The sequence below is a fragment of the Stegastes partitus genome, unplaced genomic scaffold (assembly GCF_000690725.1).
Source record: "Stegastes partitus isolate 25-593 unplaced genomic scaffold, Stegastes_partitus-1.0.2 Scaffold447, whole genome shotgun sequence".
Classification (NCBI taxonomy): Eukaryota; Metazoa; Chordata; class Actinopteri; family Pomacentridae; genus Stegastes; species Stegastes partitus.
In genome coordinates, this window is record NW_007578178.1 from 306,771 (window position 1) to 321,162 (window position 14,392).

Genomic DNA, 14,392 nt, shown 5'->3' on the forward strand with positions numbered 1-14,392 from the left:
TTTCCCCCCCTTCTTTCTCTCCTTCTTTCTTTGTATTGCATTTCCCCTTTCCATTGTCTCCCTCTCTTCTGTTCTTCCTTTCACTGTTTGTGCATCATATTCCTTCTCCCTCCTCTTTCTTTCCTTTCCTGTTTTCCTTACATTAATGCAGCAGTTCACTCAGAGAGGTGAGGCGGTCAGAAGGGAGCGGTTTGATTTCTAACATCAGCCGCTTTTGTCCAGGAATAGCAGCAGACAGACCAAAATGCGCTCTTTAAAGCCGCTGAAAATATCAGGTGAGATTGCACAATAGTAGTCGATCATTATTTGAAATTGCAGAGCATTACGCTCCCCTTCTGTTCTTTTATCTGACTGAAAATACCAAGTGAGGCTTTTAAGCTAAAAATGTCATAACTGGCTTCAAGTACCGCAATAGAGAGTTTTTATCTAACTTGCTATTTGCTTGATTTAAATTACAGCTCACATTGTGCCCTTACCTTGACATGTACATCCCCACTTGTTGTAAAGATTTGTATTGTAGTCCAAAAGTGACGCGTCGTACAGTGTAATGGAGCCATTTTGGAGTTAAGTAGCATTAGGCACAACTTCAGCAGCCCTGAACTCTGTCTTTTTGTTCTTATTTTGATTCTAAACCTTTATATAAGGGCTGCAAGGTGGATCAGTGGTTAGCATTGTTCTCCGGCTTCCTCCCACAGTCCAAAAACATGTTGAGGTTAATTGCTGATTCTAAATTGTGAGTGTGCTTGGTTGTCTGTCTCAAAGCGTAGCCCTGTGATAGACTGGTGACCTGTCCAGGGTGTCCCCTGCCTTCACCTTAAGTCAGCTGGGATAGACTCCAGCCCCCCACGACCCTAGTGAGGATTAAGCGGTGTGTAGATAATGGATGGATGGATGGAACCTTCACATTATAATGAATGATTTTATTTGGTGAGTCTGTCAGCGTTGTTGGACTCCATCTGTTTCACTACACAACGTATTCGTCCCTCTCTTCTCGTAAATACATTCATATGGTGCTGAAGCGCTTCGCCAACAACGTTATGAAGAAATATAGTAGCTTTATAACTGTGTTTGCCAGAGGACAGGACGCCAGAGATCACGATTTGTGTGCAACAGTTGGGTGAACAATAGTGATATGTGGACACTATCAATGGCAAAAACTAAATTAAAAATTGTTTTTGTAGTTTTGGAAATTATAAAACTAATTGTGTTTTTTATTGTTGTGACACCAAAGTTATTACCTGTGTACTATAATAAATAGGCTAAAGTGGTTAATTTAAAATGTACCTTTATTTGTGCTGCTCCTCATTAATAATAGACTCAAAAAGTAATTAACGATATTGATCAAAATGAAACACTTCATCATGACAAACCTTTTCATACTTTCAGTCAGCACCATGCAGGCCATGAACACTAAAGCAGCTTTTCACAGCACTCATTTTGGCTTGTCGTGGGACAGCACAGGTGTTACTGATAAAATTAGAACTGACTCCATTTAGGTGACCTGGTTGCAAGGTGGCAGCACACTGAGGTGCAGCGGTTGGCACTGTTGCCTCACAGCAACAAGGTTCTGAGCTTGAACTTAGTTTGCATGTTTTCCCCGTCCCTACATGATATTGTTTTGTTTTTTTTCAGCTTCCTTCTTTGCCTGCGGTCAAAAAAGTACCACCTTTCAGCATTCCAACCTAAGGAACCAATCCTGTCAGCTAGCAGGGTGGAACTGTCTGGATCATTATTCCTCTTTAGAATCACTTTCTGGTTTGAGCTCATTTGGCTGAATTTCTCCAATGTTACAGCGTGCCGTTGTGTAGTGAGTGAACAGTGAACAGAGGTGTAGGTGAGCTGGTGTGCTGCAGCTGCAGTGAGTTCATAGTGTGGAGTTACATCTAAACCATTTTATGGCTGGAAGGGTTTATAGTCATTGAAAAAATCACTAAATATTTAACTTTAAAAGAGACAGAGAGGACTTTTTGGGGTATTTAGTCAATACATAAATGTAATTCGTGGTTATTAACCCCAGTTAATTTGCCCAAATTAGCAAATGAGCTGTTAAACTTCACATGTAGTCCTCTTGATTTTCGTTTGTTGGCGAAGACCAAAATCCACGGCTAAAGGTGAATATTGACTCCGCTCATTGGTCACACAGTCTGTAGCTGTCTTGTGCTGGGAAACAGAGGACCTGTTAATTACTTCTTACTAATCGCTTTATCAGTTTTTACTAATCACTTTTTAGCCAAGCGGGTTGGAAATGAGGACTGAGCCTCTCTCAGTTTGACTTTCACACTTGAGGGGAGGCTTGTCTAACGTTATCATCCTAATTTAACAAGGTCAGTCGTTCTAGCTAGTAAAAATAGCTGGAGGCATTCGGAGATAATACGGTATTGTAGCTGAGCAGTTTCGCAGTAAACAACATTGTCCTTTACTTCGGATTACATTATTTTGGATTACGTAATATGTTTGTATTTTGTGCAAAGGCAGCAGAGGATGAGTGCAGAAAGAATAAATGTGTTTTTTTTCCCCCCCTAGACATGTGTATTCCTCTAATTCTACTGCTTCGGTACATTCGTAGCTCTTATATTTGAGCTTTGCACGTTGGCACGCACAAATCCGAGCGTCGCTTTGTGTACACACAAACTAAGCCGCGCTCACACCTGCACCCACAGCATTATATCATTAGTGGTGATGAAGTGCCATGCTGTGGCATGACCTGCAGCAGGCGAGATGATCACACTGTCAATTAGTCCTCTCTTGCTCCACTAATTATACTGTCACATTCCATTGATGCACCAGAGAGACTCAATGGGAAAAAACACTGAGTCTCTGCGTATCCTGGGCCAAGAGGTCAATGAGGCGTTGCAGATAGTGAGCACTGATTAGATATACCTGGTTGCCGGGAGTAGTCGCAGGACTTCTGGGGGGCAGGAACAGGAATGCAGTAGCTCAGATGGCTATTATTCACAAGGTTGTGGGTCAATCCCAAAACCACCAACATTAATGAAAGCTCCCCCATTCCCCAGTCAGCATTTCCAAGATCCCCAAGCAACATATTTGTTCAACGGCCCACAAAAATTCATATAAAACTGAGAAAAGTGGCAAAATCTCATGTTTGACAAGCCAGAGGCAGTACGGAGAATTAAGCCATAGTAAGAATGTGGCTTTAGCTAGCTGGTGAACTGCATAATTCCAGACTGAATTGTCTGAACATTTGTTAGATCGATTGCCATAAAATGTTGACGTTCCTCTTTATTAGGACAAAGCCTCTTGACATCCCTTTGACCTTTCTTTGAGTACCACCAAGAGGTTGACCTTTATCATTTTTAGTAAAATATCCCAACAATTACTGGCGTGATTCCCTTTTTTTTTTTTTTTCGCCAACATGCACAACTCACTCAGGATGAAGTAACTTTGTTGATATTTTAAAGCTGGAGCAGACAGTATTTTTTGGCATCAGTGGGCAAAAACTCCATATTGACCTTTCAGCTTGTTGTAATTCAAGGTCTGAGGAAACTACACCTCTGCACAACCTCCTGTTTCGAAGGAAATCAAGCCTGCGATGGGAAGATTTTAACCAATCACAGGTACATAGAACACTTTCATTCAGGATTTCAAGGTTGGAATTAGGGTGAAGCCCCAAGTTAATGTTGAGCTCATGCTCCATCACCAGGCTAACATTTCAGTTTGTCAGCCTGCTATGCTAAGATGGTGAACAATTTATCCATGGATGCATTACAGAAAACTAGATACCAGATTACAAAAATGGCGCCGCAATTATTTGAGTAAAAGTTGGGCATATGCCGAAACAGTTTTCCTGGCTTACTTCAACAGGTATCCAGATGCTCCACATGCTCCTACAATTTTGGGCCCATAGAGTATGCTCATTATAATCTTCCTAAGTCGAGTCTTTAGAGAGCATGCACCACTGAGACTCCCAGCTGATTTCCTGCACACATGAATGAACAGGAATAGAAACATCATATGTCGCTTTGAGACGTTCCAATGCTTGTTGGGCCTGTGTGCTTCACGTGATTGGCCACTATGCTGAATTTACCACACAGCCTACTGCTGTTCATGGGGGGTTGATTCTACAGTGCTACACATCAGTATGTTAGTACTGCCGCTGTTAGCATGGAGTTAGCATTCAGTCCAAAGTGTGGTTGTTCAATAGCTAACTACAACCTCAAAGAGTCTTGTTGCTTGATAAACATGTCTGTGAAGATTCTCAGTCATCCAGGTCATGGTTATTCTGGTAGATTAATCGTAGCAACTGGACTTGCTTGGGTTCGTTGTAGACATTTCAGCTCTTGTCCAAGAGGCTTCATCAGTAAGGATCTTAAGGACAAAGGACACTCATTCGAAGACAACAACGTACAGGTTTTGGCCAGGGAGGACAGATGGTTTGAGAGAGGGGTGAAAGAAGCCATCTATGTCAAACTGGACAGAACATCCCTCAACAGAGGTGGAGGTCTGAGGCATCACCTCTCACCTGTTTACAATTCAGTCCTGAGATCTCTCCCCAGGAAGATGAAACCACATTCACACCTGGCCACAAAAGACCCCAACGAACCCCTTTGTGGCAGCGGGAGCACTAACGGCTCAAATGACGAGGAGGAGGAGCAACAAACCCCCAACTGAAACCCAAACTCAGGTGTTAATGGCTCCTTTAGGATATATGCATCTGGAACTCCCAAGTAGTCAGTCAGAACTGATGAAGCCTCTTGGATGAGAGGTGAAACGTCTTCAAGGAACCCAAACAAGTCCAGTTGCTGCGATTAATCTACCAGAATAAGTTGCTTGATAAACAATTCAAACTATTACTCATTCATAACTAAAATTTAAAAAAAAATTCTTGATTTCTTCTGTGTTGAGATCACTTGAGCTGTAGATGTAGAGCAAAAAGCTAAGCTAGTAGAGCTAAATGGCAAAATGGAGTAGGGCTCCAGACTGTGACCATTTTTAGGTGCGTACAAGTTAAAAGTTTACGAGTGCACGATGATCATTAGGCTGTTTTGGTGCCCCTCTGGTCGACACGTGTTAGCCATTGTGACTAAAAGTAGTACAGTCTTTCTCTCCCTGCCTCCCAGTCGGTCTATAGCTGATTATTTGGAAAGACAGAATGAGGAGAGAGGATGAGGATGGTGGAGAGGGAGCAGTTCAGACTCAGACATAGCTGATGAGTGCAGGTGAAGGCAGTGGAACAGTTCTACATTCAGTCACAAAGTCCAATGCAATGCTAAGACTGCAAAATTAGATCTTTCTTATTGTAATATCAACAAGAATCATGCTTTGTATTTTGCCCGACTGCAGTATTGACCTTTAAAATGCATTACGCTCATTGAAAACAGCCTGTAGATGTTGCTTGTGTTGTAACACGAGTAGGAGACTAGAGGCTTCCCCGTGCACGGTGCTGCATCCTATTAGGTAGCATTTACTGCATGTGAGGCGTTTAGGGAGCATTGTAGTATCCATCAATCAGCAGATGTTCAGCGAGTGAAGATTTTAGTGTAGCTGTAGGGATGATATCAGAAACTGAAAGACTGAAAGTAGGTTAGAAAAAGACAACATGGAAGGCTGGTTAATGCCATGCTGCACCAAAAAAAATGGGGGTGGGGTTGCAGCTAAATGATGTGCTGGTGCGACCAACTGAGAAAGTGGGCAACACCAGTGCTACCAGTGGAGATGTTAGTCTGGAGGAGATAAGAAACGGTGCTCTGTTTTTTTTTTTCACCCAGTGATCCCACCCCGACTCTGATTTATGATCCTATTCTGTGTTAGATTAAGGATGGTTATGCTCTCCTATGTTTGAGCCTATTCTCTTCCAAGACATTCTCTTACTCTATATCTTGATCTAATTCTTCTCCTCTCCGGTCCTGTCTTGTCTGCTTTGCTCCCCTTGACAATATGAACAAACTCCTGTATTTCCCCCCCACCCCACCCCGCTCAGCACCGACAGAAATCTGACACCCTCTGGACTGTTTTATATTCCAGCCTCAGCCCCATGTCGGTGTAACCACTTGATGCTAACATCACTCGGCCTCTTTCCTCGCAGTTCGCAGCGAGGTTTCAATGTGAGCGCTCACCTTGCATTTAGTTATACCTACATCACATCCTGACCATCGGTAAATAACACACACTCACCTCCTCTCAGGCGTTTTCGGGAGCACTGAGGCAACATTTTGACACCGGCAGAGGCAGGAAAAGAATACCAAGACCGGCCTGTCCTGCTCTAACAAAACATTGACTCAGCCTGTGTCATCAGTACTGCCCGTCTGAAGCCAGACTAGTGATAATAATCCTCATCACTCTGCTCCGTCTGAGGTGTTTGTCCGATATAAACACACTCCATCCTCCCAGACACCGGGGTTCAGTCTCCCTCTGCTCCCCTGCTTCGTGTGATGCATTCGCGTCCTTTCCGTGCTCCTCAGAGCTTGCGTGTGCGTGCCTCCGTGCACGTGTGGGGGTGTGTTTTTTTTTTTGGGTATAATAACGCCTGATGAATGGGGATCTTGCTATGCTGACAGAGGGTCCCATTAACATGTACCGCTTGGCTCCCCTCCGCAATCCGTCACACACCACATACACGCACACAGAGTGGAGGTAATCAATGGGATGATTTAATAGCATCTGTTCTGTGTTCGCTGGGAGCGGATAGCGTTTGTCGGCTTAGCTATGCAGGTTTTGGGTTCCTGATGTGGAGAATTTTTATACCAAAATGTTATTTATTTTCAGTCAAGCAGCGATATACTGACAGGAGAGGATAGTGTTACCTAACAGAGGGTCACAATGTGAAAAACACTGGTGATGATATAATAAAATCATAGCTCTTATTTGGCAAAGGTGTTAAAAAATAGCTGGAGAGTTAAGCTGACTAGATTGATACCGCTCTCATGTTTGTACGATAAAACCAGCAGACCATTAGCTTAGCATCAAGAATGAAAGCAAAAGTTCTAATGAAACTTGGGTGTTTTTTCTTTATTATTTCTCACAATTAACCTGAGGAATCCCAAAGCCCATTGGCAGGTTTGAAAACATGTGAAATTCACTAAAATTACATATTTTGTCCCAACCAGAGACTGTGTAGCATGTGGTTCTGCTGGTAAAATGAACCAAATCTAAACATAAAACCATCAATTATTTTATCAAAATCACTTTATTCAACTTGTCATTTTTTAGAAATGACAAATGAAACAATTGAGACAAAAATGTAGTCATTGTTGGGCTGAACTGCAGGCAGTGTTTACACAAGGCAAAGAAGAGATAAGTGTGGGAAAAAAATTGAGAGACTGAGAGGAAAATAAAACATAGTTGATCAATAAAGTAAATGCAACACGGTTCAAAAACAGTATACAGAGGAGCAGGTTGTCTGCAAATTGTTGGAAAACACATTAACACGTTAAAGCATCTCTCTACAGTTAATGTGAATAGCAACTTGAAAAACGTTTAGTTTGCAGAGGTTGTAAAAATGTAAGTTGTATCATATAAATACCACACGTTACCCTCAATATTGGTAGCATGTGTGCCCACTTGGAAAAATATTTGAAATTCCACTTCCGTTTTTATCTTTTTTTAAAAACAAGATTTGTGGAATTGTAACAATGTGACTGTGCTCAACAGCTCCCTCTACTTGTAGCCATGATTATGGTTGTGCTGTTTTCCACAGAGCTGCTCGACTTTATTTTGCAGTGAAAAATGAGTTCATAGAGAATAAAAGTTTGACAGGAGGAAACAAAATCATTCAAATACTGCCCGAGGTTCAGATGCAACATGCTTATTAGCGAGCTTAACATTCGATAGTAGTCCGATCTTTGAACTAGGTTTATTACCCAATACGTCTGGCTTGGAGACACACAGACATCAAAGGGGCATTGATTTTCTCTTGGCAAGAAAGCAAATAAACACATTTTCAAAAATTCTAACAATCTCTTAGAAAACCAGCCTCATCATACAGTATGTTTCACATTGCATGTATACTGTACATACCATCACTAAAGCTTCACCTCTTCGTTTTCACCTACCATCTCGTGGTCTACTTCTAAACCTGGCAGGCGGCGTAACCAACCTGAGCATCTGCCTCTTACAAATAAGTGGTTGGTCATCCTCCGGTTTAGGCGGACATGGATATAAAACATTTTTTAAAGGCAGCACTTGATCCACTCAAGACTGTTTGGCCTCAAAAGAGGATGAAGAAAATCTCTAAAATCAAGTGTCTATTCCTCTTCAGAGAGCACTAAAAAGAACCTTAGGGATGATACCGTTATCCAGAGAGTCCCAAACCAGTAAGAGCGTGTCATATACACAGTGTGTCGTCACACTGCACTGATCTGTTATACTTGTTAGCAGCTAATTATCTGTACTGCATGGTGCCTGCAGCCAACTTCCATAACTTTATGGCTTTGGCTTGTATCAGGGTGGCTAACGTTGTTTGTATTGATCCGCATTATTGACTGAACCACTAGAGCTTCAGTCACTAGCGCTCGGGCTAAAAAAGGAAACGCGATGGGGCGCGATGAGCCTGGTTAACATAATAGGTGGACAGAAGATGAATCGGTTGAGTCTCTAATGTGGATTTGTAACACGTGGTGGTGCAGGAGATCTTCTGATAAATATCACTGGTTGTGGTCATGTCGGTGTAGTAGTTAGAATACATGAGAGGATGCTTCAAAGGTTTCTAGTGTGTATGTGGTTTCTAGAATATAGAATACTGTATCGACATTAGTGATAACAAACAAAATACTACTAGAAGTGACCATAGTATACAACAAAACAATAGCTTACATAGTCCTACAGATTACAGGTTGACAGTGTGTCAATCCAACAACAGTTTTATGGCTGTACTTGACAAATATCCATCCATCCATTATCTATACACCGCTTAATCCTCACTAGGGTCATGGGGGGCTGGACTCTATCCCAGTTGACGTGAAGGTGAAGGCACTACACTTAGAGACAGACAACCAAGCTCACTCACATTCACACCTACGGACAATTTAGAATCACCAATTAACCTCAACATGTTTCTGGATTGTGGGAGGAAGCCGGAGAACCCGGAGAGAACCCACACTGCACGGGGAGAACATGCAAACTCCACGCAGAAAGATCCCAGGTGTCCTCACCGGGACGGAACCAGCGAGCTTCTTGCTGCGAGGCAACAGTGCTAACCACTGAGCCACCTTGCAGCTATGATTAAACATAGAATTAAAAGATGAGGTAGATTGCCAGACTGTTAACCAAGACATTTTTATTTCTGTGTAGCAAGTACTAACCTTTAAGCCTCCATAATTATATCAAAGTCTCATACTCAGAATGGTTAATTTTTATTATCTTAGTATTCTTAGTATACATTGGTTGTACAGACAAGTGACAAATCAAAGGAAAAAAGCATCATCATAAGGGCCACCATGTGCCACCAGAGTTAGTCTCTAGAACTCTACTGGAGGGATGAACACCGTTCTTACAAAACATATTCTTTAATTGAATGTTTGGTGGTTTAGTTCAAAATCTTTCATAGGTGTACAAGCGAGTTGTATCGTAAACGATCCACATCATTTTTATACCCATCAAGCCGTTCAGTGAAACCTCGGTCACCCTATGGATGGGGGACTCTGTCATTGCAGAAGAGACCACTTCTCAGGATGAAACGTTTCATCATCGGATAAAGGCGATCCATCAGAACAGCTCCGTATTGATTTTGCAGTGATACTTCCCTCTAAGGGGACAAGTGGACCCAACCATCAGCAAAATGGCCTCCACGGTATAACAGAGACAGATCGCCTCACTGTAGGCGCCCAGGGTTCAGGTGTTTCCTTTTATTCATCAGCCATCTGTATGTTAATGCTAAGTTTCTGGTAGATGTTGACCTGCTGTGGGTCGAAGCCACATGTTGCCACCCAGACCAACAAGTCAACTCATTAAATATTGAACGTATCTCTGCAGTGAAAGTGCAAAACATAAATCACATCTACAAACTAATCCATGCACTTCCTCTCCTGTGTAGCCAGAAAGACACATTTCATCCCAAAGATTTCCGTCCGACTCTCTGGAGTGACGCAAATTAAACGAGCCAATCAACCAATTAAAAGAGCTGATTGGTTGCTAACACGCTCGTAAACGTGCTGTCAAAAGGGGCAAATATTACATCTCTCCTTGAACTGTTAGGACAACAAAGGGGGAAATGAAAGGAAATGAGTCTGCTTGAGACTTGTAACCATTCAGTTATCTGACAAGCAAAAACAGACGGATGCATATCGATAACATCTTCTGTTGTATATGTCTGTATTGAAACAGACAAATGAGAATCCCAGCAGACAGGTGGGATATTAGCTGCCGAGATAAAGCAGGAGTCTGTCTGTAAACACACAATATGTGCCCAGACAAAAAAATAATAATAATTGTGGATGAAATTTTATCGACTCATAAACATCGCGACAACTCCGACGCTCCGCTTTGCTACACAGGCAGAAAGCAACAGAACTCCTGGTATTATGTTCTGCTGGAGGCAATTACTATGTACTTTGTTCAACTTTCTATAACTTATTCATAATTTTTTTTTTGAAAAGCAGAATTGATTGCGGCTGCGTGTCTCACTGTCTGATCTCTGCTATATGCTGCGGTTTTGCTTTAGTGCTGTTAAAGAGGCAAGAAAAGGATGATAACAGAGCTGTGAAAGAGCCATCTGTGACCTATGCCCACTATTGAGTACCGTATCAGTGCATATAGATTCTCAGTTCTTTTTCATTCCAGAAAAAAAAAAAAAAAAAAGTCTCTGTCCCAGTTCAATTTACACTCATGTTTTCTTTTCTTTAGCAGCTCACTGTGCCCTTTTAGGAATATTTTTATCTCAAATCCCTTTGTGCTCCCTCTACTGAAATCTTTTCTATGACAAGATAACGCTGTTGCTGACTAAAAAAAAAAAAAAAAAAGCCCCTTGGTTCTCCAAAAGAAACATCCAGAAACAGCCCCGTTTTCACTTTGACAGCATTGTACTTTGGAGTGTATCTTATTGTTTTTTTTGGAAGCGTCTCTGTACCCGAGGTATTGAAGAATTTCCCCCAAACTGCAGCACTCTTGTGGTTTATCATCCTTTAGCTGAAGGTGAGAAACACCACAGATGGAGATACAAGGTTTTCGCAAAGCAATATACGGTGATTTAAAACTCTAGAAACCAGCATTTTCCCTGTTTTATTACAGAACTATAAAGCGGGTTTTGATGGGAAATAGACTCAGTTTACAGCATGTGAGACTGAATGGAATTCTGCTGCTGCTCCAGCAAACAAGAACAAAAACTTACTGTAAAATGTCGTTTTTTCAATCATATTTCTAACCCTGTTTTCTTTCTGTTGTTTGTTTCTTGCAGCTCAGCAGATGAGAAGTTTCGCTGGAACAACCAAGGTACTGTTTCGTCTTAAATGCACTCTTAAATGTTTTCACCTGGTCCTGTGTCGTTGGGATTTTATCACTAATTGTTGTAATTACACTGGTAGTCATTGTAAAACCCCACCACCAACTGTAGTGAACTCGAAGCAGTTTCTGGGCTTTTTTATGGGCTTTTTTATTTTATTTGTATTTTACACATATACACAAACATTTTGACTTACTTTGGGCTCATTTTTAACTGAAATATCGAGTCCTGTGCCTCTATAGAAACAACACAACCATGACGAGAAGTAGGGAGAACTCAGGAATGTCTAATGTAAAAGATAGATAGATAGATAGATAGATAGATAGATAGATAGATAGATAGATAGAAAATATTAGTTCATTTTAATTCCTGGTACCACTAAAGGTACATTTGTTTGGACAAATATAATGATAACAACAAAAATGGCTCATAAGAGTTTACTTCAAGAGCTGATATCTAGACATGTTCCATGGTTTTCATAATAGTAACCAAAATCACTTAAGTTCTTACATCAATAGCTACAGCATTGTACTGACAAAAACACTGCTTTTAGGCATTCCATGAACAAGAAACTGAAGAAAACAAGGGTGGTTTAAGAATTTTTTCCATGACTGTATATATATATATGTATGTATGTGTATGTATGCATATGTATGCATTATTATTTATTTTACAAAAATGGGCAAAAAACTCAGAATTAACATGTACAACATTTTCCAGGTGCCCACATGTGATACCAATAGTAAATGGTGACTCTACAGATTTTACTACTGACTTTATAAATTTGTTTCACTATATGTTTCCTATAAGCAAAGCCTGCAATTCAACCCAGTTCAAACGAAAAGTCCCACATGTCTGACGGGTTTATAGGTGTGTGGAGAAGAACAGAATATTTTGCCTTTTATAGAATCAAACAGTTTATTTTGGTCAACATATTCAGTGTAGGATAAAGGGATTTTAATGAGTTATCACAGTTTTAAACCTGGATTTGTTTAGGTTTACCTACAAAACTACACATCACACACGATTAGTTCATTGAACTGTCTCAAAGTTAAAATCTGACTATTCTTTCTTGTTTTCATGTTTTCTGGCTCTGATAAATGCTGTCATTTTGGTGTTTTTTCTGTTGGTGGTTTTGGAGCTCAGAGGGTTAAGTTTTGTTTGTTTGGTTAAGTTTAGGTACCAAAATGGTTTGGACAAGGTTTAGGAAAATATCACGGTTTGGGTTCAAACATGACCCTTTCACAACAAGGATAAATCTTCTCCTCCACTTTTTGAGTTATGAAGGTGATAAGTTCTGCCCTCATCTAACGTCTGATTGGTTGGCTAAAAAGGAGTGACAGTAAAGCTAGGAAATAACATATGGATCACATTGGACCAAACAAATGTATGTTTGTCTCAAAGTGCACTAACATAACATCATCTTTGGCAGCAGTTAAAAGGCTTTAATGAGGGCGCCCGTATAGCTCACCTGGTTGAGCGGGCGACCCATGAACAGGGGCTACAGTCCCCGACGCAGCGGTTGTGAGTTCGAATCCCGCTCACGACCCTTTGCTGCAGGTCTCTCCCTCACTCTTCTCCCCCCTTTCCTGTCTCTCTCCACTGCGCTAAATAAAGGCAAAAAGCCCAAAAAATATATTTAAAAAAAAAAAAAAAGGCTTTAATGATTTGCTCTCCACACTTAAGCCCAAGTAAAGAAAAAGGTTTATTCAAACAAAAAGCTCCTGTCTCTCAAACTCCCTCCCGACAGCTCACCCCTTCTGACAGCCGAGTAAAGGTCAAACAGCATTTGCAAATAATTCTCAGCATTTAGTTTAACCTGTTTGGGGTGCCAGATGGGAAGTGTTTTCCATAAAGCACAACAAGAATCAATGAGCCTTTAGACGATTTGAAAGTCAAATGAAGACACCTCTCTGGGCTTGACAACTTCTTTGACAGCATTGTAGCTGAAAAAACACCGCCCATGCATGACACTTAGGTCTCCCTCTCTCTGCCTCCTTGTCAGTCACGTTGAAGTGTATAGGGCGTTGAGAGTAGATTGATTATCTCAGAGCAAGGTTGGCGACCTCTGCCAACAAAGACGAGGCCGACACAAGGAAGCTCAGGAGTTGTGAACGTTTCATACTGAGGACTTCCAGTGGCTGCTGCTGCCGTCGGTCCTCCTGACTGTATTTATTTTACAGGAAAACCCTTCCTCACTCCAATCGGACCTTTTGATCTCATCATCACTCACGAATCATTAAAAACCCATCAGGTCGGAAACACACGGGTTTAAAAATGACTTTTTGGCTTTTGAGCACGAGGGTGAGAGTAAATCCAGCGTAATGCTGCAGACAGCCCTGGAAATGTTTCACCAACAGCATCAACATCATCAGTCTGCAATTGCGTCAGTTGAAGTCAATAAAATCAGCCTCCTAAATCCACTCACTAAGGCCTCTACTATTACCCTTTCTCTCTCTGTCTCGATAAGAGATTAATGTTGCTCCTAAGACTCATTTGTAAGCTTTTATCCCCCTTGGCAGCCCTCTCTAACTTGAAGACTCTGGGCATGTTATCAGCCTCTCCCCGACAGACAAACGACTGGTATCTAAGTACAAGGTGGACCTCGATCCCACAAGATGTGTTGTTGGATTATCGCTGAGGTTTTTACCCCTGACCTGGGGTTTAACCTCGCACACTGCTCTGTGATGAGACATGAGTCGAGACACTTCTTTAGTAACTAATGAGCTGCTAAACGAGGAGGAATTTTGAACTTCAAACGTTATGTTGTTGGTATATTTTGATGAGCAAATTGTGGGGAAAAAAACTCAAAAGCAAGAAAAAAAAGAGTAACGGCAACAGATGAACCCCAAACAAAAAAAATGTCATGTCCTTCAGCGTCACCACATTATTACAAGATTATATGAGCAGTCAGTAAAAATGGGTCACGCATCTTCACACTCAGCTTTCATTTTGATGCTACACACCTGTAAAGTTTTGGGACTTCATCTTGACAAGATC

At 41.3% G+C, this 14,392-nt stretch overlaps 1 protein-coding gene across 1 annotated transcript in view; it reads left to right on the forward strand.

Annotated features, from left to right (window-relative positions):
- ctnnd2b (catenin (cadherin-associated protein), delta 2b) overlaps positions 1-14,392 on the forward strand; it is a 173,160-nt gene that overhangs the window by 55,351 nt on the left and 103,417 nt on the right. Inside the window, exon 3 of the mRNA XM_008286297.1 lies at positions 11,348-11,382. Within this exon, the coding sequence (XP_008284519.1) occupies positions 11,348-11,382 (35 nt within the window). The remainder of the gene's footprint in view (positions 1-11,347; positions 11,383-14,392) is intronic.